Source organism: Nycticebus coucang, chromosome 22 (genome assembly GCF_027406575.1).
Source record: "Nycticebus coucang isolate mNycCou1 chromosome 22, mNycCou1.pri, whole genome shotgun sequence".
Taxonomy (NCBI): domain Eukaryota; kingdom Metazoa; phylum Chordata; class Mammalia; order Primates; family Lorisidae; genus Nycticebus; species Nycticebus coucang.
The window spans coordinates 41,174,277-41,198,057 of record NC_069801.1 but is presented as its reverse complement, the minus strand read 5'-3'; the positions used below and the strand labels follow the sequence as shown (position 1 = coordinate 41,198,057).

At 48.4% G+C, this 23,781-nt stretch overlaps 2 protein-coding genes and 1 long non-coding RNA gene across 6 annotated transcripts; 1 reads left to right on the top strand and 2 right to left on the bottom strand.

Moving 5' to 3' along the window:
* Window positions 1-890: 890 nt before the first annotated feature.
* On the bottom strand, window positions 891-4,837 carry UROD (uroporphyrinogen decarboxylase). 2 transcript variants are annotated; one of them, XM_053575034.1, is made up of 10 exons: window positions 4,683-4,837; window positions 3,424-3,536; window positions 3,225-3,304; window positions 3,083-3,145; window positions 2,640-2,837; window positions 2,361-2,522; window positions 1,837-1,974; window positions 1,608-1,708; window positions 1,452-1,518; window positions 891-1,177 (listed from the first exon to the last, which is right to left on the bottom strand). In XM_053575034.1, exons 1-10 carry the CDS (start codon window positions 4,700-4,702, stop codon window positions 962-964), a joined length of 1,158 nt encoding a protein of 385 aa, XP_053431009.1. In that variant the 5' UTR covers window positions 4,703-4,837; the 3' UTR covers window positions 891-961. The 2 variants fall into 2 exon arrangements, with proteins under 2 accessions (XP_053431009.1, XP_053431010.1); XM_053575035.1 differs by having other exon boundaries at window positions 891-1,123; window positions 4,683-4,836.
* Window positions 4,838-4,985: 148 nt separating this feature from the next.
* On the top strand, window positions 4,986-19,165 carry HECTD3 (HECT domain E3 ubiquitin protein ligase 3). Of its 3 annotated transcripts, none has more exons than XM_053575025.1 (21): window positions 4,986-6,142; window positions 6,313-6,473; window positions 6,732-6,824; window positions 6,903-7,038; window positions 7,327-7,442; window positions 7,522-7,635; window positions 7,777-7,859; window positions 8,293-8,458; window positions 8,687-8,768; window positions 9,473-9,655; window positions 9,758-9,810; window positions 9,985-10,049; window positions 10,533-10,636; window positions 10,885-11,004; window positions 11,115-11,204; window positions 12,197-12,403; window positions 12,609-12,738; window positions 12,830-12,904; window positions 13,026-13,107; window positions 13,221-13,292; window positions 18,915-19,165. In XM_053575025.1, exons 1-21 carry the CDS (start codon window positions 5,780-5,782, stop codon window positions 19,021-19,023), a joined length of 2,604 nt encoding a protein of 867 aa, XP_053431000.1. In that variant the 5' UTR covers window positions 4,986-5,779; the 3' UTR covers window positions 19,024-19,165. The 3 variants fall into 3 exon arrangements, with proteins under 3 accessions (XP_053431000.1, XP_053431002.1, XP_053431001.1); XM_053575027.1 differs by lacking the exon at window positions 18,915-19,165 and adding an exon at window positions 13,387-14,012; XM_053575026.1 differs by lacking the exon at window positions 18,915-19,165 and adding an exon at window positions 13,442-14,011.
* Window positions 18,943-23,442, bottom strand: LOC128574466 (uncharacterized). The gene is made up of 3 exons (XR_008376805.1): window positions 23,378-23,442; window positions 22,129-23,175; window positions 18,943-19,068 (listed from the first exon to the last, which is right to left on the bottom strand). It is a non-coding gene; the product is annotated as an uncharacterized LOC128574466 (long non-coding RNA).
* Window positions 23,443-23,781: the final 339 nt, after the last annotated feature.

Below are 23,781 nucleotides of genomic sequence, written 5' to 3'. Positions count from 1 at the left end.
ATAGAGCAACCCCAAGTGCCAGAGGGCTTTTTCAGAGGCCTTCTCACTTTGGTGATGGACTAATCTAAGGTTCTAATCCTAAGGAACTCAGCTCTGAGCATTCATGTACTCTTCATCCTTTGGTGTCAAAAGCTTATGGTCATGGCTCAGTGCCTGCGGCTCAAGCAGCTAAGGCGCCAGCCACATACACCTGAGCTGGCGGGTTCGAATCTAGGCCAGGCCCACCAAACAACAATGACGGCTGCAACCAAAAAATAGCCGGGCCTTGTGGCAGGCACCTGTAGTCCCAGCTACTTGGGAGGCTAAGGCAGGAGAATCGCTTGAGCCCAGGAGTTGGAGGTTGCTATGAGCTGTGATGCTACAGCACTCTACCCAGGGTGACAGCTTGAGGCTCTCTCTTCAAAAAAAAAGCTTATGGTCCCTTAGCTTCTCCCTGCTCACCTACACTCCATCTGCCTCCCATGCCTCTCTGAAGTGTTCTAACCACTTCTGTGCCCCTCCTTGATCTATACTCCCCTTCCTCCCCAGACAGAACCCTATCAATTTGGCCTTTGTATGCTATGAGGACACCACTCTTTTCTTTTCTTTTTCCTTTCTTTTTTTTTTTTTTTTTTTTATTATTCTACCACTCTTTTCTCTACAGATGTTATACCCCCAATTTCTAGGAAGCGCTACCCTATTCCATGTAGCCCTGAGACTCGGATAGCAGAGAGGAAGGTGGTGGTTAGAACCCTGACATTAAGTGCTGTAGTACATAAATTCACTGATACCTGACCTGTGATTTGTGGAGGAGAGGATATAGAAAGAGGCCCCAGGGAAGGAGCAAAGGCTAAGAAGGAACTAAGGATAAGGGCACAAATCTTTCACAAACAAAAACATATAGTAGATTCCAATTCTGCAAATTTTATTCTCCTGGAAATAATCATCTTTGTTAGTGGTGTTTGAAGATAAAGATGTACACTCAGTTCTTTTGAAGCAAACGTGAGTGTTTATGCACAGCATCCACAAAGGCCCCCACATGTTCTGGGTCCATGTCAGGATAAAGTCCATGGCCCAGGTTGGCGATGTAACCTTTTGTCCCAAAGTCATCCAGCATCTGTCGCACCAGCCGCCCAATCTCCTCCTGGGGGACCAACCGGGCATGGGCTACAGGGAGGCCAGCAAGCCTCTGTCCTCCCTATACATAACAGTGACACACACATACCTAGGCATGCTTCTACTCAATGTTACTCAGTCACTTATCAAATTTATCAATGCCTGGTATGGGCCAGGCACTAATAAAACACAAATGAGCAAGAAATAAAATTTCTACCTTCCTAGGGCTTACATCATGTATATGGAGTAGAGGAAAGAAAGACACGATAAAAATGTGTATATAATACAACTCTATCCATAACCACAGGAAGGCAGAGAAACTCCCAGACACACATAGGGGTCCTAGCTATTGTTACCTTAGATGCATACAGGGCACAGGGGTCCAGGTTGCCCTGCAAGGTCACCATCTTCCCCACACGCTCCCTGGAAGCAAAGCCAGTTTTGGTGACTGCACAGACAACTGCTGTCCCCTCTCCACCTTAACCTCTAGGGCCCATTCTTCTGTCACTCACCGTGCTTTCTTTGGGACCACTGTCCAGTCAAGCCCAACCACCTCATAGCCAGCCTGAGCCAGCTCTTCCAAGGCAAAATGCCCATCCTTAGCAAAGATGATCTGGAAGAAAGAGCATATAGATCTCTGAAGCTATGGAAGGCCTTGCTACTCCCACTATGTCACTCCAGGCCATGCAAGACTTACCCTGAAAGCTCCACAAACCCACCTTAACCCACCCCAATCCTCACCATGGGCACTGGTGCTAGGCCTGCCTCCTGTAGCCCCTCCTTCACTCGCTTGGCCACATCACGGATGTAGGGCAGTGCGAACTGGGTGAAGAGCTGTGGACCAAGATGCCCTGCATGGGACTCAAAGAGCTGCAATGCCTACAGTTAGGGTATGGTAAAGAGAAATATGTAACACAGAAAGGAAGTACTTCAGGCTTCTCATTCAGAATCTGTCTCAGTTTTCTCCAAATGACTTCAATTCCTGATACTGCCTGAGCCTATAACCGCCTAAGCCTGTATACCCAGTTCTAGTCAACAGTTTTGCCTTTTCCTCTAGATCCCATCACTGGCTTTGGTATTTGAGTACTCAGAGAATTAAACCCCCCTACCAGTGTAAAGATGGGCTTGCCTGCTTCAGCCAGACCATTGGAGGCCAAGCTTCTTTCATGCCTGCCATTAAGACCCCCCACCTTCTTATGTTTAGATTATATTTCTACTGGTCCTTACAGACCAAAGAGCCTATTTGTCTCTCCCTTAGAACTCACCTGGGCACCAGCAGCCACTTGTCCTACTAGATATGGGACCAGAGCATCAGTGAGGATGTGAAGCAGCTGGTGACTGGCCTGAGGTCTTTGATAGAGCCAGCGTTTGGCCTGAGCCATGGTGTTTGAACCACTACCCTCAACCATGTATGTCATCAGGGTCCACTAAGGAAAGATAAGACATCACAGGTCCAGAACTCAAATTAACACTTAATTCCCTTGTCTATATCAGACTTGGCAGAGTGATCTGCCCATACTTCAGTCTGTCCTATCCCTCATTACCGGGGCACCAGCAAAGCCAATCAGTGGCACACGCCCATTCAGTTGTTGCCGGGTAAGGGTGATGGCTTTGAACACATAATCCAACTCAGAGGCCACCATTGCTGGATCCCGTAGGCGCTCTAGATCCTGTTCTTCTCTTAATGGCTCTGGGAAGCTGGGTCCTTTGCCAGGTACCATGGTCACCTCCATGCCCAATGCCTAAAAGGGCATAAAACACCAGTGTTCCCAAAAAGGCACTCTGGAGGGAAAGGTTCTGTTCAGCCCATACCAAGAAGAAACAAAAAGGAGAATAAAACTCAGCCAAACTCCATTTCTTTCACCCTTGGTTTTTCCCTCTATCCAGGTAGGATAAGTGCTTATTGTGGACCCTGAATGGAGTAGTAGAAGGATTTTCAAGGGGTCCTTGAGTGGGTCACGTTCCAAGATCAGGTTTGAGTGGGTACCTGGGGTACAACAAGGATGTCGGAGAAGATGATGGCAGCATCCAGAGGGAAGCGACGCAGTGGCTGTAGGGAATATGAGACAGGTTGTTCAAAGGTGGCAACTGGAGGGCATAAATCCCTCCCTCTTTTGTGGACCCCTCACCTGCAAAGTCAGTTCACAGCAGGCCTCAGGAGAGCGACAGGTGCTGAAAAAGTCCTGCGCAGCCCGGGTTTCCCTAAATTCTGCAGATAGGAGAAGGAAGACAAGGCTCAGTCTGGAGGCCCTCCAGAGTCTTCCTCTGCCCCTAGAAAACTTACCATCCTCCAGAGTTTTATTTAGACTTCCAGGCCCTGACTCTAACCTGGTAAGTAGCGGCCAGCCTGACGCATGCACCAAACAGGAGTGTAGTCTGTTTCCTCTCCCCATGCTGCTCGCAGAAATGTGTCATTCTTCAGCTCTGGAAAACCCTGGGGTCTGAGGATCAAGTAGGGACAAGGGTAGGTAATCAGTACGCTAAGCTGGATGAGGTTTGGGGAAGGCGTAGATTTTTTTAAAACAGAATCTCACTGTTACCCAGGCTAGAGTGCCACATTGTCAGCTTAGCTCACAGCAACCTCAAACTCCTGGTTGGGTAATCCTTCTGCCTCAGTACTACAGGCACCTGTAGAGACGGGGGTCTCTTGCTCTTGCTGGTCTTGAACTCAAGCAATCATCCCCACCTCGGCCTCCCAGAGTGCTAGGATTACAGGCATGAGCCACTGTGCCCGCCCCAATGTGTGGATTCTTAAGGCGGATTCAGCACTGCACCGCTATCTGCCTCCTCCAGGCCATCTCTCAAGCTGTGGCTTCCCGCCCTTTCGGCCTCCTCTCTACCTATCAAATGGTGCACAAAACCCTAGGGTGGCCCGCTGTAGGGCCTCTTCCCTACACTTAGTCCCAACTCTCTCAAGTTCAAAGCAATTAGAGGGGCCCGGAGGAGGGGCATGAAAGTTCAGTAAGGATAGTTTGGAAATCTTTGGAACAGCGAGTCTCAGGAATGGGGTGGCAGTGGGCTGGTTCAGGGCCTGGGAGATTCCCAGGCTTGGGGGGATAGTCAAAAGAGTGATCAGAGTTGATGTTTCCATTATAGAGATCCTACTTGAAAATCCTGAGGCATTCCCTGAAAAAAGGCTCCTGGGGTGAAGGTCTTAAGAATCCATGGTTGGTGGGCGGCGCCTGTGGCTCAGAGAGTAGGGCGCCGGCCCCATATACCGAGGGTGGCGGGTTCAAACCCAGGCCCCACCAAACTGCAACAACAAAAATAAAATATCCGGGTGTTGTGGCAGGCACCTGTGGTCCCAGCTAACTCGAGAGGCTGAGGCAAGAGAATCCTGAGCCCAAGAGCTGGAGGTTGCTGTGAGCTGTGACGCCACATTACTCCACCGAGGGCGACAAAGTGAGACTGTCTCTTAAAAAAAAAAAAAAAAGAATCCATAGTTGGAGGATTCAGGATCTAAGTGAATGGGGTTCAGGTTAGGAGACCTCGATGGTGAAGAAAGGAGGGTATAGGGAGAAATTTCTGGGTTCAAAGACTCAGATTAGAAACCCCGCTAGCACCACCGCGTACTGGGGAGAACTCACCCCAACCCATTCGCCTCCATGGTAAGCTGTCAGTAACCGCGAGCACAATCCCCACTTTAACCTGAATCTGAGCATGCCCCAGTCCAGGCCCCTCCCCTTCCTGGAGGGAACCGAGGGCGTCGCCATGTTGAAGGTCACATGATCAAGTTCCTGCTACAGCCCGGGGTTGCCCTGGCTGCTGCCGGTAGGACCCCTGTCTCCATTCACCGTAAAGCCGGCTGTAGCAACGCAAGAAAGAACAAATGCCGAGAAGAACGAACTCTGTAAATACATCTTATGGTGACATGAGGATTTGTTCTCATGTCAGTCTGAGTATCTCAGAGGCTTGGCGCAAGTCTCATTCTCCAAGATTATAAGTCTTTATACAGCCAGATATACACCGAATGATGGAACCAGCCTGTACAGTGAACGCAAATCATCAGATATTGATATTTTTATGACCTACCTACAGCTGGGGGCTATATAGTAGGAGCGCAGGTTAGAGTGCGAGCGAGACAGCCCCTGCTTTTAAGGAGCTGCAAGATTGATGTGAGACAGAAATCAGCGATTACCCTAAAATGAATAATGATCACCAGTGTTTTGGGTTTAAGAGTAACAACCAGGATCAAACCTCAACGACCTAAGACTCCTGTTAGTGGCAGGGGAAGGAGTCATACTCCCAAATATTTTAGTGAAATCGCCTTTAGGATGAAGAGTCCAACAGGTTTTTAAACGACTCACTGGGAGAGGAGGCAGGAAGACTGAAAAAAATGGCTGTTGCTATGATACAGGCTAGATAGAATTGTGGCTTTAACGAGGGTAGTAGTACTAGAGATAAAATGGTAGTAGCAAGGGGATCGAGAGAGGAAGATTAATCAGGTAGAAACCCACTGATCTTGAGTTTAGTTGGCTGGGTTGAGCGGGCAGAGAGGTGGGTAATACGGCTGAAAACGCAAGTACACAGGACAGTACAGCAGGCGCCGAATGTGCGCTTAATCTAGAACATACGGCGAAGGCTCGTCGAAGGCGGGGCAGGGCGTGGTGGGAACCCGAGTCTGCAGTGCCTGCCGCTGCTCTCTGGGCAGGGTAGCCCCTGGGCTCCCCTTAGCCACTTAGTCATGGCGGGCCCGGGCGCGGCGCTAGAGTCCCCGCGGCAGCTACTGGGCCGTGTGCGATTCCTGGCAGAGGCAGCGCGGAACCTTCGCGCCGGGCGGCCGCTGCCGGCAGCTCTGGCTTTCGTGCCGCGAGAGGTGCTCTACAAGCTTTACAAGGACCCAGCGGGACCGTCTCGAGTACTGCTGCCGGTGTGGGAAGCCGAGGGTCTGGGGCTGCGTGTGGGCGCAGCAGGCCCAGCCTCTGGTACCAGCTCCGGGCCCCTCCGCTCCGCCCGCGACAGCATCGAGCTCCGGCGCGGCGCTTGTGTGCGCACCACCGGCGAAGAGCTGTGCAACGGCCACGGGCTCTGGGTGAAACTAACCAAGGTGAGCTCTGGCCTGTCTGGGGCCGCACAAGAATCCCTGGGACAGAGAAACCCCTCACTGCTCCCTTTTCTTCCCCCATATTGAACTGGCATTGCGTTCGGTGCCCTTTGCCCAGGGCAGGCAGCTGGGCAGTGCCCTGACGGGTGTCCCCAGCGGATGTGTCCCCGCAGGAGCAGCTGGCAGAGCACCTGGGTGACTGCGGGCTGAACGAAGGCTGGCTGCTGGTGTGCCGCCCGGCGGAGGGCGGGGCCCGCCTGGTACCCATCGACACTCCCGACCACCTGCAGCGGCAGCAGCAGCTCTTCGGCTTGGACTACCGGCCGGTGCTCAGGTAGGCCACGTGAAGGGGCGGAGTTTGCTGTCAGATGGAGCGGCAGGGAGGGGTTGGAAGCACTTCCGGCGCAGCCAGAGGGGTGGAATATCCGAGCTGAAGCCGGGTTAAGAGAGGGAAGGGGCGGGACACAGAGGGGCTGCAGAGGGGCTGACCGAGGCATAGAAATAATGCTCTGGAGACGGCTCCAGGGCCTACCGGTGGTGTCCTGCCGCCTGGGGATGCCTCCTCATCCTGCCCCCTACTCTTTGTCCACAGGTGGGAGCAGGTGGTGGACCTGACGTACTCACATCGCCTGGGATCGAGGCCTCAGCCCGCGGAGGCTTACACAGAAGCTGTCCAAAGGCTACTGTGAGCGAGCTAGAATGGCCTGGGGAGGAAGGAGTTCTGGGTTTGGGCCCAATCTAATTGGGGCTTGGGGTTGCTTAGCTACGTGCCCCCGACATGGACCTATGAGTGCGACGAGGACCTGATCCACTTCTTGTATGACCACCTGGGCAAGGAGGATGAGAACCTGGGTAGCGTGAAGCAGTATGTGGAGAGCATAGACGTTTCCTCTTATACGGTGCGTGCTGGGACTCCTCCCACCCCAGGCAAGATGTAGTCACCCCCTTCAAGGCTAGAACCAGAAAGAACCCCTACCTCCAGGCCAAAGCCAAACCAGAATCCCCACAGGCCACGTTCTGTCCAGTGTTCCATCTCAGAAGCCTATAGAAACCCCTAGACACCACCTGATCCCCACCCAGTACTGTTGCCCTTTTAGCCCAGTGCCCCTGTGCTCTCACTCTTGTGCTCCCTGGCCCAGAGCAGGGAATGGGAGTAACCTTGAACTCCACCTCTCTGCCTTCCCTAGGAGGAGTTCAATGTATCCTGCCTCACAGACAGCAATGCTGACACCTACTGGGAGAGTGATGGGTCCCAGTGCCAGCACTGGGTACGGCTTACTATGAAGAAGGGTACCATTGTCAAGTGAGTAGGCTCTGGGCAGGACAGGGCAGGACATGCCTGTGTGTTCACAAAGACCCGTGTTCACATACTGACCCTTCAGGAAGCTGCTCCTCACGGTGGATACCACGGATGACAACTTTATGCCTAAGCGGGTGGTGGTCTATGGGGGTGAAGGGGACAACCTGAAGAAGCTGAGTGATGTGAGCATTGACGAGTGAGTAGGCTGACCTGGTGTGGGCAGTAGGGCATGTTCCAAGCCTGGCCCAGCTTGGAAGCCTAGGTTTGGGTGGGACCCCAGAATCTCTGAAAGCCTGAGGCAGGGGCTGTCTGAAGTGCCTCACAGCTATCTCTTCAGGAGCCTAATTGGAGATGTCTGTGTCCTGGAGGACATGACAGTCCACCTCCCAGTCATTGAGATCCGCATCGTTGAGTGCAGAGGTAAGGCTTAAAACTATAGTGAAGGAGAGGGACCTCAGTGTATAGATGGGGTAAAGCAGACAGCGAGTATGGAGAGGTGGGTTTGGATTTGGGGTGAAGGTAATGCTGAACTAACTCAGGATTTGCAGCTTTGGAGCCTGAGCTAGGTGGGAAGTGCCAGGCATACACCTGCCTTAAAGCCATAGTGGGTTAGGCTCACCTGGAAGAGGAACTGAGTTGGGACTCTCAGGCATTCCAACATTATAGCTAAGGTCAGAGGAAATGGCAAAGAATTTATAGATCAGAATTAGGTGATAGACGGAGATCCCAAAGGTCCCTGGTTAGTAGGGGCTAAGAGTAAAAACAGTTAAGTTTTAAAAGAGCCACTCCCAGGTCTGAGGGCCAAGGAGGCAGCAGATGCTGTAAATGACCTTGCTTTGACCCCTTCCCCTAGATGATGGGATTGATGTTCGCCTTCGAGGGGTCAAGATCAAGTCATCTAGACAGCGGGAGCTAGGGTTGAATGCAGACCTGTTCCAGCCAACCAGTCTGGTGCGATATCCACGCCTGGAAGGCACTGACCCAGAAGTACTGTACCGCAGAGCTGTCCTCCTGCAGAGGTGGCTGTGTCCTGGGCCTGCAGGCCATTCCCTTCCCCTCATCCTGAGCCTTATATGTCTGTATGGAAGAGGTCCCCAAGGTCTTAAAGTTAAACTGTTCTGCTTCAAGGATCAGATCCACCCTAGGCCCTCCCTTCTTCTGTCCCTGTGTCTTAGGGAGTTGGGGGAGAGGGTCTTGCATACATGCCAAACTCTGTAGCAGCAGTTATCTTTCCCTACCTATCCCAGATTCATCAAGATCCTGGACAGTGTCCTGCACCACCTGATACCTGCCTGGGATCACACCCTGGGCACCTTCAATGAGATTAAGGTGAGCCTGGCTCAGCCAGTGCTGGTCTTGGCAGTGGGCTCCCCCTTCCTACTTCTGTAGTTAGTTGTTCATTCTTCAGCAAACAGTTCCTAAAAGTACTCTAGGGCAGGATCTTTGTTGGGTATAGGAACACAAGAAGAAAACCAGAGCAGTCAAAATTTAGTGTTTGTGAGCATTCCCCACATGAGTGTGTGGAATACCCAAAGATGGGAAGAAGAGAGGTGCAGCATGGATTGGCATGTTGCATGAAAGGTGCAGACTGACAATTAACCAGCAATTCAAGATGACTTGAAGTATGTAAGCCAAACTTACAGGTCTGGCTCAGAGAGAAAAGCAGGCAGGTAGGTATGAGTATGACACAGGGGTGAGGCTGAGAGGGGTGAGCAGGAAGCAGGCTCCTGTACCAAAGGACCCTGTTGGGCAGGCTATGAAGCAGACTTTGTCTCAGGTTAGTGGCAACATTGGAAAGGTGGTAAGATAATGAGAAGGTTAGATGTCCCATTTTAGAAAGCTCCCTCTGGTGGCTGGACTAAGGACAGGACTGGAGGAAAGGACGGGAAAGGACGGAACGGACTAGACTTGGACTGGAATTACCATTCCTGAATTACCATTCAGGAATTAGATCCAGGCATAGAGGGAGGTTCCAGAGTCTGGACAGAGGCTGACTCCCCACTTATCCTGCTCTGGCCACCTCTCCTTACCAGCAAGTGAAGCAGTTTCTACTGCTGTCACGCCAACGGCCTGGCCTGGTGGCTCAGTGCCTTCGTGACTCAGAGAGCAGCAAACCCAGCTTCATGCCACGCCTCTACATCAACCGCCGCCTTGCTATGGAACACCGTGCCTGCCCCTCTCGTGACCCCGCCTGCAGGAACGCAGTCTTCACACAGGTCTGGACCATCTGGGGTCAAACGGGGGGAGTATCAGCAAGAATGAAGCCAAGTCTAGACACAGACTTCCTTACAACTTTCTCCCCTTTTACTCACCTCCAGGTATATGAAGGCCTCAAGCCCTCTGACAAATATGAAAAGCCCCTGGACTACAGGTACAGCATGAGGGTAAGGGACATGCTCAGGGTACACATGTGCACACATGGAACCCACAGACTGCTCTTAGCAACCCTTCACTGCTCTGTAGCCCTTTTCCTGGCTGGCTTCTGGGCTAGTGAATTGTCCTGAGGTCTGGCCCAGCATGAAGACAGATCTACCCATACTTACAGGTGGCCCATGCGCTATGACCAATGGTGGGAATGTAAATTCATTGCAGAAGGCATCATTGACCAAGGTGAGGTCCTGAGAGAGGATGACCAGGGTCCTGCTCACTTCTCTGTTAAATTGGTAAAGGGGGTGGTGCCTATGGCTCAGTGGGTAGGGCGCCAGCCCCATATAAACTGCAACAAAAAATAGCCAGGTGTTGTGGCGGGCACCTGTAGTCCCAGCTACTTGGGAAGCTGAGGCAAGAGAATTGCTTAAGCCTAAGAATTTGAGGTTGCTGTGAGCTGTGACACCATGGCACTCTACCCAGAGCAATAAAGTGAGACTGTCTCTAAAAAAAATAAATAAAAATAGGGCAGCACCTGTGGCACAGTGGGCACCAGCCCCATATACCGAGAGTGGTGGGTTCAAATCTGGCCCCCACCAAACTGCAACAAAAACATAAAGTAAAGGCTTCTGGGGCCACCAGCTAATGAAGATAGGGGACCTGTTTATTATGCCATTACGGGGGCTGGACTCTTAAATACCCAGCTGAAGGCATCTGTCATTTCAGGGGGTGGTTTCCGGGACAGCCTGGCAGATATGTCAGAAGAGCTGTGCCCTAGCTCAGCAGACACTCCTGTGCCTCTGCCCTTCTTTGTTCGCACAGCCAACCAGGTAATCCCCCACCTTTACCTCCCAAATTGTCTCTCCTCTTCCGTCTCTGCAAAATTCTCAGAGGAGCCAGGGAGGGACTGAGTTGCCTGGGCAACCTCTAGGCAGACAGAGAGAGGAAGAGCATTGTACATTGATAGGGGCCATTTAGAACCCCCCAGTGGAAGATGTTCAGAGAAGTCTTTGGGGAGCTTGGGACAGGAAAGTAGGGTGCATCCCATGCCATGCTGACAGCTCTGTCTCTGGGCCAGGGCAATGGTACTGGGGAGGCCCGGGACATGTATGTGCCCAACCCCTCGTGCCGAGACTTCGCCAAGTATGAATGGATCGGACAGCTGATGGGGGCTGCCCTTCGGGGTAAGGAGTTCCTGGTAAGTAGCCTAGTCTGCACCTCCCATCAGATCAGCCCTAGCTTCTAGAAGGAAGGGCCAGCCAAACCCAGGGAGCTCAGGGTAAGAAGACAGTAGTATTTGTCACACAGGTCCTGGCTCTGCCTGGTTTTGTGTGGAAGCAGCTTTCTGGTGAGGAGGTGAGCTGGAGCAAGGACTTCCCAGCTGTTGATTCCGTGCTGGTAAGTACAGACTGGACTAGTGTCTCCTCTGCCCAGCCCGTAAAGGTTGGTGCTCCCCAAGGCTGTCCTATACCTATTCTTTGACCACACACAGAATCCTTCTCCAGTTCCATCTACTCCTGTGGCTTCAGCTGTTATCTCTATTCTACTGACCCCTAAAATCCTAACCTCTGGCCCCAGCCTCTCTCGTAGGCCTGGGACCATATATTCATCTAAATCCTGGACATTTGCTCCAAAGTGGCATCTCAGGCTTAGCTCACTCTTCCATCTTTCTCCCAGACCACTGTCCTCTAGGGCTCCCTGTCTCAGGATGGCACCACAACCCACCCCTCCCCATGCCACAGCCCTCAGGGTCATCCTTCACTCCTCTTTCCCTCTTACCCCCCACATTGTCAAGTCTCCCTCTAGAATCTCCCACTTTTGTCATCTCACAACTATCCCCTCCTGGGTCAAGCCTCCTTTCTTTCCAACCTAACCTCTTACTGCAAAAGTTACTATCCCTCTCTCTCCTCTTATCCATCTGATCTCAATGCAGCCAGATAATTAATTTCACTCTCATTTAAACTCTGATGGCTCTCCCCCAGGCCTAGGATAGAATATAGAAATCTGCAAAGGCCTTATGTGACTGACTGCTCTATCTCTAGCCTCTTGGGTCTTATTCAGGCTCCAGCCAAACAGTCCTCAAGGCCTTTTGCTCTTTCCAACTTCATTGAAGTTCTCTCTCCTGATACCTTATGACCCAACCAACTCCCAGCCATTATTTGGGTTTTCAGCTGAGATGCCATCTCCTACAGGATACCTTCCCTGGCCTTGGAGACTCGTTAGGCGTAGTCTTGATGTTTTCACAGCCCTTGTACTAACACTGTTGTTCCCCGCTGCCTACCTGGGGACAGCCTCACTTTGCTCCTGCTTCCCTGTAAGCATCCTAAGGAAACATCGGAGCTGTCTACACCCGTGGAAAGCCAACATCTCTGCCTCTCTTCAACCCACAGGTTAAGCTCCTAGAAGTGATGGAAGGCATGGACAAAGAGACATTTGAGTTCAAGTTTGGGAAGGAGCTGACATTCACCACTGTACTGAGTGACCAGCAGATGGTGGAGTTGATCCCTGGGGGCGCAGGCATTGTTGTGAAATACGAGGACCGTTCTCATTTCATCCAACTCGTCCAGAAGGCCCGTCTGGAAGAGAGCAAGGAGCAGGTACTATCCAGAGGCCAGGAGAACAGAGCTTTGGCCCCTCCTGCACCCCACCCACTAGTAGCCAGAGCCTGACCTAGAAGCCAGAAGTACCCAATCCTGAGAACTCTGGCCTCACAGTCCTGCTAACAAGTGGGATACAGAGATGCCCCCAGTGTGAACTGGGAGTTGTACCCTCTTCCCCAGCCAGGCCTTTTACCCATCCCAGGTGGCAGCCATGCAGGCAGGTCTGCTGAAGGTGGTGCCACAGGCTGTATTGGACTTGCTGACCTGGCAAGAATTGGAGAAGAAAGTGTGTGGGGATCCGGAGGTCACAGTGGACGCTCTGCGAAAACTCAGTGAGTTCCCAACAGTGGAGCAGGGCAGAGCAACACAGGGTGGGGCATAAGGATTGGGCCTAAGAATGAAGTCTGGCCTTGTCCCCACCAGCACGGTTTGAGGACTTCGAGCCATCTGACACACGGGTGCAATATTTCTGGGAGGCACTGAACAACTTCACCAACGGTCAGTGGAGGGAGGCAGAGTCACAGCTGCATTTGAATCTGCCTGTGGGATACAGAGACTGGGTGGAACTTGTAGACCCTCCCCTGCCATTAGGACAGTACTGATTTCCTTCTCTGTCCAGAGGACCGGAGCCGCTTCCTGCGCTTTGTCACGGGCCGTAGCCGCCTACCAGCCAGAATCTACATCTACCCAGACAAGCTGGGGTGAGTGTGCAAGGGAGGTCCAGAGGCTCTGTGGCCAGCCTTCTGTCCTCCCTTACCCCCCACACACGTGTCCCTACATATATTCCTGACCTGTGGCCCCTCAACACCCCCAGCTACGAGACCACAGATGCACTGCCCGAGTCTTCCACCTGCTCCAGCACCCTCTTCCTGCCGCACTATGCCAGGTGGGTTTTTTCCTAGGCTCAGCCTGGGGCTTAGGGGGTAGGGGGTTGTCCTCAGAGGGGGAGGACTTCAGGCACAGAAGTGCACAAACTGCAGCCACCTCGCTTCTGGAAGTGATGGAACTGCCTGATCAAGTCCACACGCCCCACAGCGCCAAGGTGTGTGAGGAGAAACTCCGCTATGCAGCCTACAACTGTGTGGCCATTGACACTGACATGAGCCCTTGGGAGGAGTGAGGTGACACCGGGGGACAGCCATAGGCCCCACTTGGCCTCATCTAGATGAAGACACCCTCTTGGTACCAGATCAGATCCGGTTCTGCTCTGGGCTCCTGATATGAGCTGAGAAACCCAGTGATCCCTGCTCCTGTGGGCGGTGGGTTGACACTGGCAACTCAGCCGCGCAGACCCACAAGCCCTACTCGTGCTAAGGCTAGCTTCCCCAGTACTTAGCCTCTGTAACAGGGAATCTTCCACAAGCCCAGTACAAGCTGCCAGGCCTGAGCTACTTGAAGGGGAACGTCTAGCTCCCCACCTCATGGACTTTGCCTCTATTCTTGGCTCCACTCTTTTTCTCCCGCTTTCTCTCTGGTTCTAGCCATGACTCAAAACTAAAATCACTAGAGGGTATAGCGGAGGCCCCTCCGCAATATACAGTTTCTTCAATAAAGAAAAATATTTTGAATTCCTAAAAATTTTGGATTTTTTACATTAGAAAAGAACATAGAGGGCAGCGCCTGTGGCTCAAAGGGGTAAGGCGCTGGTCCCATATGCCGGAGGTGGTGGGTTCAAACCCAACCCTGGCCAAAAAGAAAAGAACATACATGAAATTAAAAAGCAAAGGATAGACTGTGAAAACACATTTGCAATGCCCGACATGACAGACAAAGGGGTTAATATATAGGGGTTTACCTTAGTTAACAACTCTACAGGCTTTGGAGCTGGCTGGCTACCATTCAAATCCAGCTTTATCACTCACTACTTACCCAGCATGTTACTTAATTCCTCTTTGCTCTAGGTTTCTTATGTGGAATTGAGAAGATAAGAGGGTAAATAAACCCAGCCCCGGCCAAACTGCAAAAAAAAAATAGCCGGGCGTTGTGGTGGGCGCCTGTAGTCCCAGCTGCTCAGGAGGCTGAGGCAAGAGAATCGCGTAAGCCCAAGAGTTAGAGGTTGCTGTGAGCCGTGTGACACCACGGCACTCTACCGAGGGCGGTACAGTGAGACTCTGTCTCTAAAAAAAAAAAAAAAGGGTAAATATACAGCACTTAGCACAATGCTTTGCATTAAAAGGATTATGAAGCATTTATTATTTTAGTGCTATGCAAAGTTTCTTACAAATCAATAAGAAAAATATAATTAAACCAATAAAAAAATGGATGAAAATACATGAAGGGTAGTTCCTAAAGAGGAAAAACAATGGCTCAATAGTAAATAAATAAGAAAAACAATGGCTCAATAGTAAATAAATAAGTGCAAATTACAATAATTTTATCATTTTTCAGCACATCACATTGTCAAAAAATATTTTAAGTGTTAATACACAAGGGTGGTAGAGAGTTTAGGAAATAGATGCTATGAGGAATGAAAACTGATTCATCCTACAGGGCAATATGACAGTTTGATGAAGTGATTTTAGAAAGTTATACCAAGGAAATAATAAAATAGTTAATGCAGCTGGGAATGGTGGTTCATGTCTATAATCCCAGCACTTTAGGAGCCAAGGTGGGAGGATCACTTGAGCCCAGGAGTTCGAGACCAGCTAGGCAACATGGCAAGACCATATCTCTACAAAAAAAATAGAAAAAATTGCCTGGGCATAGTGGATTCGGTATGGTTGGGTAACAGTTTAGTTTTATACATTTCAGGGAGACAGGAATTACACAAAGTTATAAATCAATACATGGAATGCTTACATTGGTTCTGAAAAGGTAGGACATCTCAAAGGGGGAGTGTGGGGGAACCTTACAGGTTATAGGTGGGTTTTAAAGATTTGTAATCCTAGCACTCTGGGAGGCCGAGGCGGGTGGATTGCCCTGACCTCACAGATTCAGAACCAACCTGAGCAAGATTGAGCCTCTGTCTCTAAAAATAGTCAGGCATTGTGGTGGGCGCCTATAGTCCCATCTACCTGGGAGGCTGAGGTAAGAGAATCACTTGAGCCCAAGAGTTTGAGGTTGCTGTGAGCTATGACAGTACAGCACTCCACAGAGGGTGACAAAGTGAGACTCTGTCTCAAAAAAAAAACTCTGACTTGTAATTGGTTAAAGATATGAAGCTTTTTCTAAAGGTTTGGAATGCATTAAGTTAAGATAAGGAAGTCTATGGGTGGTGCCTGTGACTCAAAGGAGTAGGGCGCCAGGCCCCATATACCAGAGGTGGCAAGTTCAAACCCAGCCCCAGCCAAAAAAAAAGATAAGTCTATTAATTAGAGATAAGCCACCAGACATATACTCAGACTCAAGTGATTTGCTATGTATATATATATTTTTTTAATTTTCAATTATCAATATTTATGAAACATTAACCATTTTCTTATATTTTTATTGTTTGGGATTTGTTGAGAGTACAAAGAATTAGGTTACACTGATTTCATTTGTTACATAAAGTTCCTATTATAATGTGTCCTGCCCCTAAGAGGTGTGCCATACACCATGAACCCCCATCCTTCTCCCTCCTTCCCTCTACCCACTTCCTTCTTCCCCTACATTCCACCTTGTATTAGATCATCTACTGCCTTCAAATTAGAATTGAGTACATTGGAGTCTTCTCCTTTCTTGTGATGCTCTACTAAGAAGGATTTGTTCCACCTCCATCCAGGTTAATACAAAAGATATAAAGTCTCTATCTTTTTTAATGGCTGAACAGTATTCCATGGTATACATATACCACAGCTTTTTAATCCATTCCTAGGTTGGTGGGCATTTAGGTTGTTTCTACATTTTGGCGATTGTAAATTGAGCTACAATAAACAGTCTAGTGCAAATGTCCTTATGATAAAATGATTTTTTTTCTTCTGGGTAGATACCTAGTAATAGGATTGCAGGATCAAATGGGAGGTCTAATTTGAGTTATTTGAGGATTCTCCATATATTAACCATTTTCTAGAGATAATTAAGGACACTTTTTTTTTTTTTTTTTTTTGGAGATAGTCTCACTATGTCACCCTTGGTAGAGTGCCATGGTGTCACAGCTCACAGAAACCTTAAACTCTTGGGCTTAAGCGATTCTCTTGTCTCAGCCTCCCAAGTAGCTGGGAATACAGGCACCTGCCACAACGCCCGGCTTTTCTGTTGCAGTGTCATTGTTGCTTAGCTGGCCTGGGCTGGGTTCGAACCCACCAGCCTCAGTGTATGTGGCTAAGGCCGTAACCACTGTGCTATGGGCACTGAGCCTTTGTTTTTTTTTTTTTTTTTTGAGACAGAGATTCACTATGTCACCCTGGGTAGAGTGCCGTGGTGTGCCAGCTCACAGCAACTTCAAACTCTTGGGCTCAATCAATCCTCCTGTCTCAGCCTCCCGAGTACCAGGGAGTACAGGCATGCACCATGATGCCTAGCTAATTTTTCTATTTTTAGTAGAGACAGGGTCTCGCTCTTGCTCAGGCTGCTCTCAAACCCCTGACCTCAAACAATCCTTCCACCTCAGCCTCCCAGAGTGCTAGAATTACAAGTGTGAACCACTATGCCTGACCTCTATAGCTTCTTTAATTTTTTTTATTTATTTTTATTTCAGATTAATATGAGGGTACAAACCATTAAGTCATATCCTCTATACAAGAAAGTTTAAAGTCAGAGTTGTAGCTATGTCCTACACTCAGGGACAGTGTCATACATGCATGCATTGTACCCATTTGGTAGTTACTGAACCCCCACCTCTCCATTTTTGGAACTTAATTGAGATTTTCCCTCATGTGGGTCTGTGATTGTTAAATCTCCTAGTTTCAAATTGGTATTGAGTACATGTCATGCTTGTTTTTCCAATCTTGTAATACTTAGGAGAATGTTCTCCAAATCCATCCAGCTTGTTACAAAGGATACAAAATCTCCATCTTTTTTATATGGCTGAATAGCATTCCATAGTACATATGTACTACAGTTTATTGATCCATTCACGTGTTGATGGGCACTTGGGTTATTTCCACATCTTTGTGATCATGAACTGAGCTGCTATGAACATTTGAGTGCAAATATCCCTGTGGTAAAATGTCTTTTTTCATTTAGTTAAATGCCTAGTAGTGGGAGGCCTGTTATTTTGACTTGCATAGCCTTAGGCCTGTTAATGAGTTAACAGATGTTTCTAAGAAGAAAGGAGGGATGTGATGAGGCACGTCTGACCATCCTTCTTATGGCTCACAACTCACTTTTAGGGCATCCCATTGACGAAGAGGGAGTCCATTCAGTCAGCCACTGGAAAGTCCCTTAAGATTTTATTTTAGTTCAGTATAAACTGAGTAACAGATGTACAGAGACCAATCACCAACAGATTTTGAAAGAAGTGACATAATTGGTCAGTGCTAATGATACACTTTCAAAAAAGTTGATATTGTTGATATCTCAAAAAGAAGTTGATATTGACAACTTTTAACAGTATTCTCATTGCTTTTATGAAGGAAAGAATTTTTGGAGGTCCTTACTCCATCATTTTACTGATGTCAAGTATTACTTTTGTATTTGCTTCTAAATTTATTAGATAGAAAGTTGCAGATTTTTTTTTTGAGACAGAGTCTCAAGCTATTGCCCTGGGTAGAGTTCTGTGGCGTCACAGCTCACAGCAACCTCAAACTCTTGGGCTTAAGTGAATCTCTTGCCTCAATCTCTCAAGTAGCTGGGACTACAGGTACCTGCCACAACGCCCAGCTATTTTTTTGTTGCAGTCTTGATTGTTGTTTAGCTGGTCCAGGCCGGATTAGAACTCGTCAGCCTTGGTGTATGTGACCAGCGCCCTGCCAACTGAGCTACGGGTACCGCCTGAAAGTTGCAGAAAGATTTAAATGAAACACAAATCCCCTATTCCAACAACCTCTATAAACTCTATATATACCTGTCAATTCTCCTTCTCCCTGCTGAAGTTTTTCTTATTCCCAATGTACTTATCACCTTTTAATATACTGTCCGTTTGCTTGTTTTTTTTGCACTTTTTGGCCAGGGCTGGGTTTGAACCTGCCACCTCCTGCATATGGGGCCGGCGCCCTACTCCTTTGAGCCACAGGTGCTGCCCACAGTTGGCTCTTTTATTACTTAATTGTCTTTGTAATTTATGCTGCCTTTTTCTGCTACAATGTTAATACCATGTCACTTGGTGTTAGGCTGGAAAACTCAGTAGGTGCTCCACCCAGTACCGGTAAAGAATTTCTCTAGGCCAAGATTAGGATATAAAAGTATGAAATTTATTTTATCTTCTTAGCAGAAGAAAGAGAGTGAAAGAGTGACAGTAGGGAAGGAGAAAGAAAAAAGAGAGTAGGGAAATGGTGTGGCATTCCAAAGAAAGAAAGAAGAATGCCTGCAGTGAGATCAAGTAACTAATTGATTTTTAGGTGGGGGGGTAAAGAGGGGAAAAAAGTGAATTGCAGCCAAATTCTGTTGTTGATTCACAACACTGGTCCATCTGCTTTTTCTCTGACAGGATAAGCAGCTGCCTTCTCTCTTCTTCCTGGTTAGATGATGAGAAGACTTTTCACAGGTTTTCTGATCCTGTTATTGATTCTGTCCTGAGAATTTGGGCCATGGTCTGAGGCCGGATCAGCTCACATCTTGTCATTCACCCAGGAATCCTTAAGCTTAACAAGAACAAATACTAAAAAACAGATCTAATCAATAGATATAGTGATTGTGAAGAAAATCTACATTTCCTTTTTGTCTGCTGAGCTCCTCAGTGGCTTGTGAAAACAGAAATCCATAGAATACCTTCAAGCATGCAAGAGGGCAGAGAAAGAAAGCAGGTAGAGAGTAAGACTGATTTTTGCCCTTACTGAAAGACTATGAGTTAACCATTTCTCCATCATTTCACCATAAACACTGACCATCCTTACATTTGGCATGTAGTAATCACTCAGTAAATAGTTCTTGAATAAATACATGAACTATGGCCCTGAAACCATACTTTTCAACATAAAAACAAGGAAAAATCAGCCATCTGAAAAGTTTTTGTTTTCTTTTTTTTTTTTTTTGTAGAGACAGAGTCTCACTCTATGGCCCTCAGTAGAGTGCCGTGGCCTCACACAGCTCCCAGCAACCTCCAACTCCTGGGCTTCAGCGATTCTCTTGCCTCAGCCTCCCGAGTAGCTGGGACTACAGGCGCCCGCCACAATGCCCGGCTATTTTTTGGTTGCAGTTTGGCCGGGGCCGGGTTTGAACCTGCCACCCTCGGTGTATGGGGCCGGCGCCTTACCGACTGAGCCATAGGTGCCGCCCAAGTTTTTGTTTTCATTAAAAACTTTTAGGGAGGAGAGAATCACCAAATTAATTAAATCGCTTATTTTTTAAGTTGACCCATCAATTTAGGACATGCATGTCTAGATGCTGACTTTTAAAACCACCAATGATTAAAGTTCTATGTGCTTGAAAAAAATATTGAAGTCCTAATTAATGAAGATTCTTTCCAAACTCTTTATACCAAACACTGTAGCATCATTTTCTCTCTAATATATCATTAATCTATTAGACAATTACTGGCTTATATACAAAAACAAAATGTAATTATTTCACGACTTGCAATTGGTTGCCAAAGTGGAGTTTCTTTTTTCGTTTTTATCTTCCATTCAGCACTCTAAAAACAATAATTCCCTGCCCCACTGACAAGTCTACAGCCAAATGGAGTAGATGAATATTGTAACGTGTCCAGGAAATTCCCAGAGAGATCTCTAGCAGATCGTGGAAAGAGTATATGTGAGCCAAAGCCTAACCTTTGAAAGGTTTCTTTTGTCTTTTAAGGTTCGGAGAGATTTCCCTTCTTTAGCTATTCCCACACCACGTGCAAACCCACACATGCATGCTAAAAGATCTCTTGGGAAAGAGATGAGAAATTACCACTGTGAATGTAAAACAAACATTATAAGAAATAACCTATTTAATAATCATGAATTAAGTACTCCCTGTGTACTTAATGAATACTAAGTGAATACTAATACTAAGTGAGTCATAAGGGATAATATTGAGTAACTCAGAGAAGAGGAAGGTTCAAGAGAAGAGATATTGTCAGTGACCTAGCTCTCAGCCCAGTTTTCCCACCACCAATAGGAAGTCAAAGGAAAATTTATTTAAAAATTTCAATTCAGGCTTGGCACTCCTAGCACAGTGGTTACGGCACCAGCCACATACACCAAGGGTGGCGAGTTTGAACCTGGTGCAGGATAGCTAAACAACAACGACAACTGCAACAGAAAATAGCCAGGCATTGTGGCAGGCACCTATAGTCCCAGCTACTTGGGAGGCTGAGGCAAGAGAATCACTTAAGCTCAAGAGTTTGAGGTTGCTGTGAGCTGTGATGCCACAGTACTCTACCAAGGGTGACATAGTGAGACTCTGTCTCAACAACAACAAAAAATTTCAATTCATTCGCATTATTCACTTGCACATCTCAGGTCCTATACTAGGTTCTGGGGAGAGAGAAGTAAATAAGACAAAGTCCTTTTTCCTCAAAGGGCTCCTAGTGTAATAGAGGAGACATGGAAAAGGAATGACAACCCTTCACAGTGAGCGTCACAATAGAGCCAGGAAGAATATATAAGCCAGCAGTTTTTTTTTTTCTTTTTCTTTCTTTTCTTTTTTCTTTTTCTCACTCTGTTGCCCAGGCTAGAGTGCTGTGGCTTCAGCCTCACTCACAGCAACCTCAAACTCCTGAGTTCAAACAATCTTCCTGCCTCAGCCTCCCAAGTAGCTGGGACTACAGGTGCCCACTACAACACCTGGCTAATTTTTTCCTATTTTAAGTAGAGATAAGGATCTCGCTCATGCTCAGGCTGGCCTCCAACTCCTAAGCTCAAGGCATCCTCCTGCCTCAGACTCCCAGAGTGCTAGGATTACAAGTGTGAGCCACCACACCTGGCCAAGGCAGCAGTTCTTAAAGTGTGCTCTTGGCCCGGCACCTGTAGCTTAGCAGCTAGGGCGCAAGCCACATACACCAGAGCTGGCTGGTTCTAACCCAGACCCAGCCTGACAACCAACAATGAAAACAACAACAAAAATAGCCGGATGTTGTGGCAGGCACCTGTAGTCCCAGCTACTTGGGGGGATGAGGAGAATCTCTTAAGCCCAAGAGTAGGAGGTTGCTGTGAACTGTGACACCACAACACTCTACTGAGGGAGACATAGGGAGACTCAGTCTCAAAAAAAAAAAAAAAATTAAAGTGTGCTCTGTAGATCCTTTCAAGGCATGTGCCAGGTCAAAACTACTTGCATCAATCAGGTGGCCCCTGTGGCTCAAAGGAGTAGGGTGCCGACCCCATATGCCGGAAGTGGCGGGTTCAAACCCAGCCCTGGCCAAAAAACTACTTGCATCATAATAATAAAAGGTTATTTGCCTTTTTCATCATATTGATATTTACATTCAGGGAACAAAAGTAATTCTGGGTAAAATTGCTGGTGCTTTATTTAGCATCAATCAAAGCTGTGGCACTAAACTGTACTAACAGACACTGCAGTCTTTTCTGCTATACGCTTGCAATAAAAATAAAAATAAGCCAGGCGTGGTGGCTCACGCCTATAACCTCAGCACTTTGGGAGGCCAAGGCAGGAGGATCACTTGAGCCCACAAGTTTGAGACAAAACAATATAGTGAGACCTCATCTCTACAAAAAAATGGAAAAAGTAGCCAGATGTGTACAATTTCAGCTACTCACAAGGCTGAGGCAGGAGGATCTCTTAAGCATAGAAGTTGAAGGTTGCAGAGAGCTCTGATGATACCATTGCACTCCATCCTGAGCAACAGAGCACCACCCTGGCTCAATAACCAATAATAGGCTCATCACCCATAGCTCAGTGGTTAGGGCGCTGGCCACATACACTGAGGCTGGTGGGTTCGAACCTGGCCCAAGCCTGTTAAACAATGACAACTACAACAAAAAAATAACCAGGCGTTGTGGCAGACGCCTGTAGTCCCAGCTACTTGGGAGGTTCAGGCAAGAGAATCGCTTAAGCCCAAGAGTTTGACGCTGCTGTGAGCTGTGACGCCACTGCACTCTACCGAGGGCAACATAGTGAGCCTCTGCCGGTCCCATATGCCGAGGGTGGCGGGTTCAAACCCAGCCCCGGCCAACTGCAACAAAAAATAGCCAGGCGTTGTGGCGGGCGCCTGTAGTCCCAGCTGCTTGGGAGGCTGAGGCAAGAGAATCGCGTAAGCCCAAGAGTTGGAGGTTGCTGTGAGCCGTGTGACGCCACGGCACTCTACCCGAGGGCAGTATAGTGAGACTCTGTCTCTACAAAAAAAATAAATAAATAAAAATAATAAATAAATAACAAAAATAATAATAATTTAAGTCAGTTATACTTAAGAAGGTCTCTGATCAAGCAGTAAAATATAATTTTTGTTTTTTGAGACAGGGCTGTCTAGATCCAGGAGTTTGGAGTGTCTTGCGCAATTGTGCTTCTTAAGTAGTGGACTTCCTCCCTGCTTTCAGGTAATCTATTGTCTACACAGCAACCAGAGTGAGCCTTTAAAACCTTGTCACATAGGGTGGCGCCTGTGGCTCAGTGAGTAGGGCGCCGGCCCCATATACCGAGGGTGGCGGGTTCAAACCCAGCCCCAGCCGAACTGGGCGTTGTGGCGGGAGCCTGTAGTCGCAGCTTCTCGGAATGCTGAAGCAGGAGAATCGCGGAAGCCCTAGAGCTGGAGGTTGCGTGAGTCCTGTGACGTCACGGCACTCTACCAAGGGCGGTAAAGTGAGACTCTGTCTCTACAAAACAACAACAACAAAAAAAAACCTGGTCACATCACGTCCCTCTGCTCAACAGTCTCTGGTAACTTCCTATCTCAACAGCAAAACTGAAGGTCCTCATAACAGCCTACATGCCCCATAGGATCTGAATTCTTCACCCTTTCCCATTGCCTCTCTGCCTTCCTCTGCCACCATTCACTCTCTCCCTGGCTACTTGCCTTCAGCCACATTGGCCTCTTCATGTTTTGATGGTTAAAGCTGACTTGAGTCGCCATGTTAGACATCTCACCCTTAAGAAGCTCTGGCAATCCCTGGTCTGCAAGGGCATTCAGTGATTACTTTCATTGGCTAGTCCGAAATTGTGCTTCCAATGAGCTCTCTGTTACAGCGTGGTGATTGGAGCCAGATCCTAGAATGGGAACGCCATTAGGAAAGAGACTGTGACACGTTCCATCTGGGATCCTAGCACCCTGCACGGGGATAGACGCTCAACAGACGTTGGTAACGTGTAAATGGACAAAAGAACGCAGATCTCGAAGTCCTACACCCTAGCCCCTGGACCCGAGACTTCCCTACTGCCCTGCGCCTCCGGCCCCTCCCTCCGCTCCCAGGCGCGCG

Coding starts and splice junctions, on each gene's coding strand:
- UROD (XM_053575034.1), bottom strand. CDS start 4,702: ATGGAGGCGAATGGGTTGGG. Junction 3,537..4,682: donor ATGGAGGCGAATGGGTTGGG/GTGAGTTCTCCC, acceptor CTTGATCCTCAG/ACCCCAGGGTTTTCCAGAGC. Junction 1,709..1,836: donor GCCTAGCACCAGTGCCCATG/GTGAGGATTGGG, acceptor TCTTTCTTCCAG/ATCATCTTTGCTAAGGATGG.
- HECTD3 (XM_053575025.1), top strand. CDS start 5,780: ATGGCGGGCCCGGGCGCGGCGCTAGAGTCCCCGCGGCAGCTACTGGGC. Junction 6,825..6,902: donor GAAGCTGTCCAAAGGCTACT/GTGAGCGAGCTA, acceptor GGGGTTGCTTAG/CTACGTGCCCCCGACATGGA. Junction 8,459..8,686: donor AGAGCTGTCCTCCTGCAGAG/GTGGCTGTGTCC, acceptor TACCTATCCCAG/ATTCATCAAGATCCTGGACA.